Source organism: Egretta garzetta, unplaced genomic scaffold (assembly GCF_000687185.1).
Source record: "Egretta garzetta isolate BGI_Z169 unplaced genomic scaffold, ASM68718v1 scaffold81, whole genome shotgun sequence".
Lineage (NCBI taxonomy): Eukaryota > Metazoa > Chordata > Aves > Pelecaniformes > Ardeidae > Egretta > Egretta garzetta.
Window position 1 is genome coordinate 3,827,724 of NW_009258671.1, and position 996 is coordinate 3,828,719.

At 44.0% G+C, this 996-nt stretch overlaps 1 protein-coding gene across 2 annotated transcripts in view; it reads left to right on the plus strand.

Moving 5' to 3' along the window:
* Positions 1-996, plus strand: part of SOX5 (SRY-box transcription factor 5) — a 263,656-nt gene that overhangs the window by 172,551 nt on the left and 90,109 nt on the right. For both annotated transcript variants that reach the window (XM_035888537.1, XM_009648741.2), the window contains exon 8: positions 23-108. In XM_035888537.1, coding sequence (XP_035744430.1) covers positions 23-108 — 86 coding nt within the window. The remainder of the gene's footprint in view (positions 1-22; positions 109-996) is intronic.

The following is a 996-nucleotide window of genomic DNA, read 5'->3' on the forward strand; positions in this document are numbered from 1 at the left end:
CCTCTATTATTCTCTTACTTAGGTGACCCTTACCCCGTTCAGCTGATCCCAACTACCATGGCAGCTGCTGCCGCAGCAACACCAGGCTTAGGCCCACTCCAACTGCAGGTAAGTCCGAAAACAATGCGGAAGAGGCAAAGGTTAAGTAAATATGAAAAACTGTTTTCTCTTCCCTTTGAACGCAACGCAACCCAACAGGGGCTTCGGTCCCTTCTCTTCGCATAAAATCTACGTCTGAAGCGAAATAATCGTCAACTCGTCCATGCTTTCCTTTTTACCTTGGGGGGGAAATTTTTTTGTTACGCTTTTGTGGCTTTATTGTCGATTTAACTACTTTTAGGTCTGTACTTCCAATTTCCGCAGAGCAGTGCGTTTGCTTGCCGTCTCCATCAGATGGTTCTGACGCAGGCTGTAGAGGCTGACTAGGTGTAAGCCAGCGAAAGGCAACACATTGCCGGGCAGAAAAGCTCTGTCCTGACAAGCACTTTTAAACTGCTTAAAAGTCGCTTAACATGATTATGTCCTTTTAGGCTGTAAGCTCTTCAGAGCAATGACTGGCCCCTCCTACAGTGTTTTATGGTACCCAGCACATTTTAGGCACTGTTGTAGCGCAGATAACTAGTGATTATACTAATTTAACAAAGGCAATTAGAAAACAGGTGGAAAGATACTACAGAATTTTTTTTGAGCTACGTTAAAGAGTTGGCCTGGTAGCCAGATATATCTGATTCCAAACTCCCAATATCATTCTGAATTTTGGAGGCATTAGGGTGTCCGTGGGTCTTAATGACAGTGGTGTGGATGTTCCTCAGTTATTCCTGAACAGCCCCACAACCCTTGTCAAGTCATTGGAATTAAGCAAATGTGATGTCCGTCTCCACAGTTTGAATTTTGTTACCTGTCATGTATGCTTTGCTGGTAGGATGAAGCCGGGTAGAATCTGGGACTAAAACAAAATCAAGATCCAAGTCATCTGTAGTTCTGCAAAATCTGGAT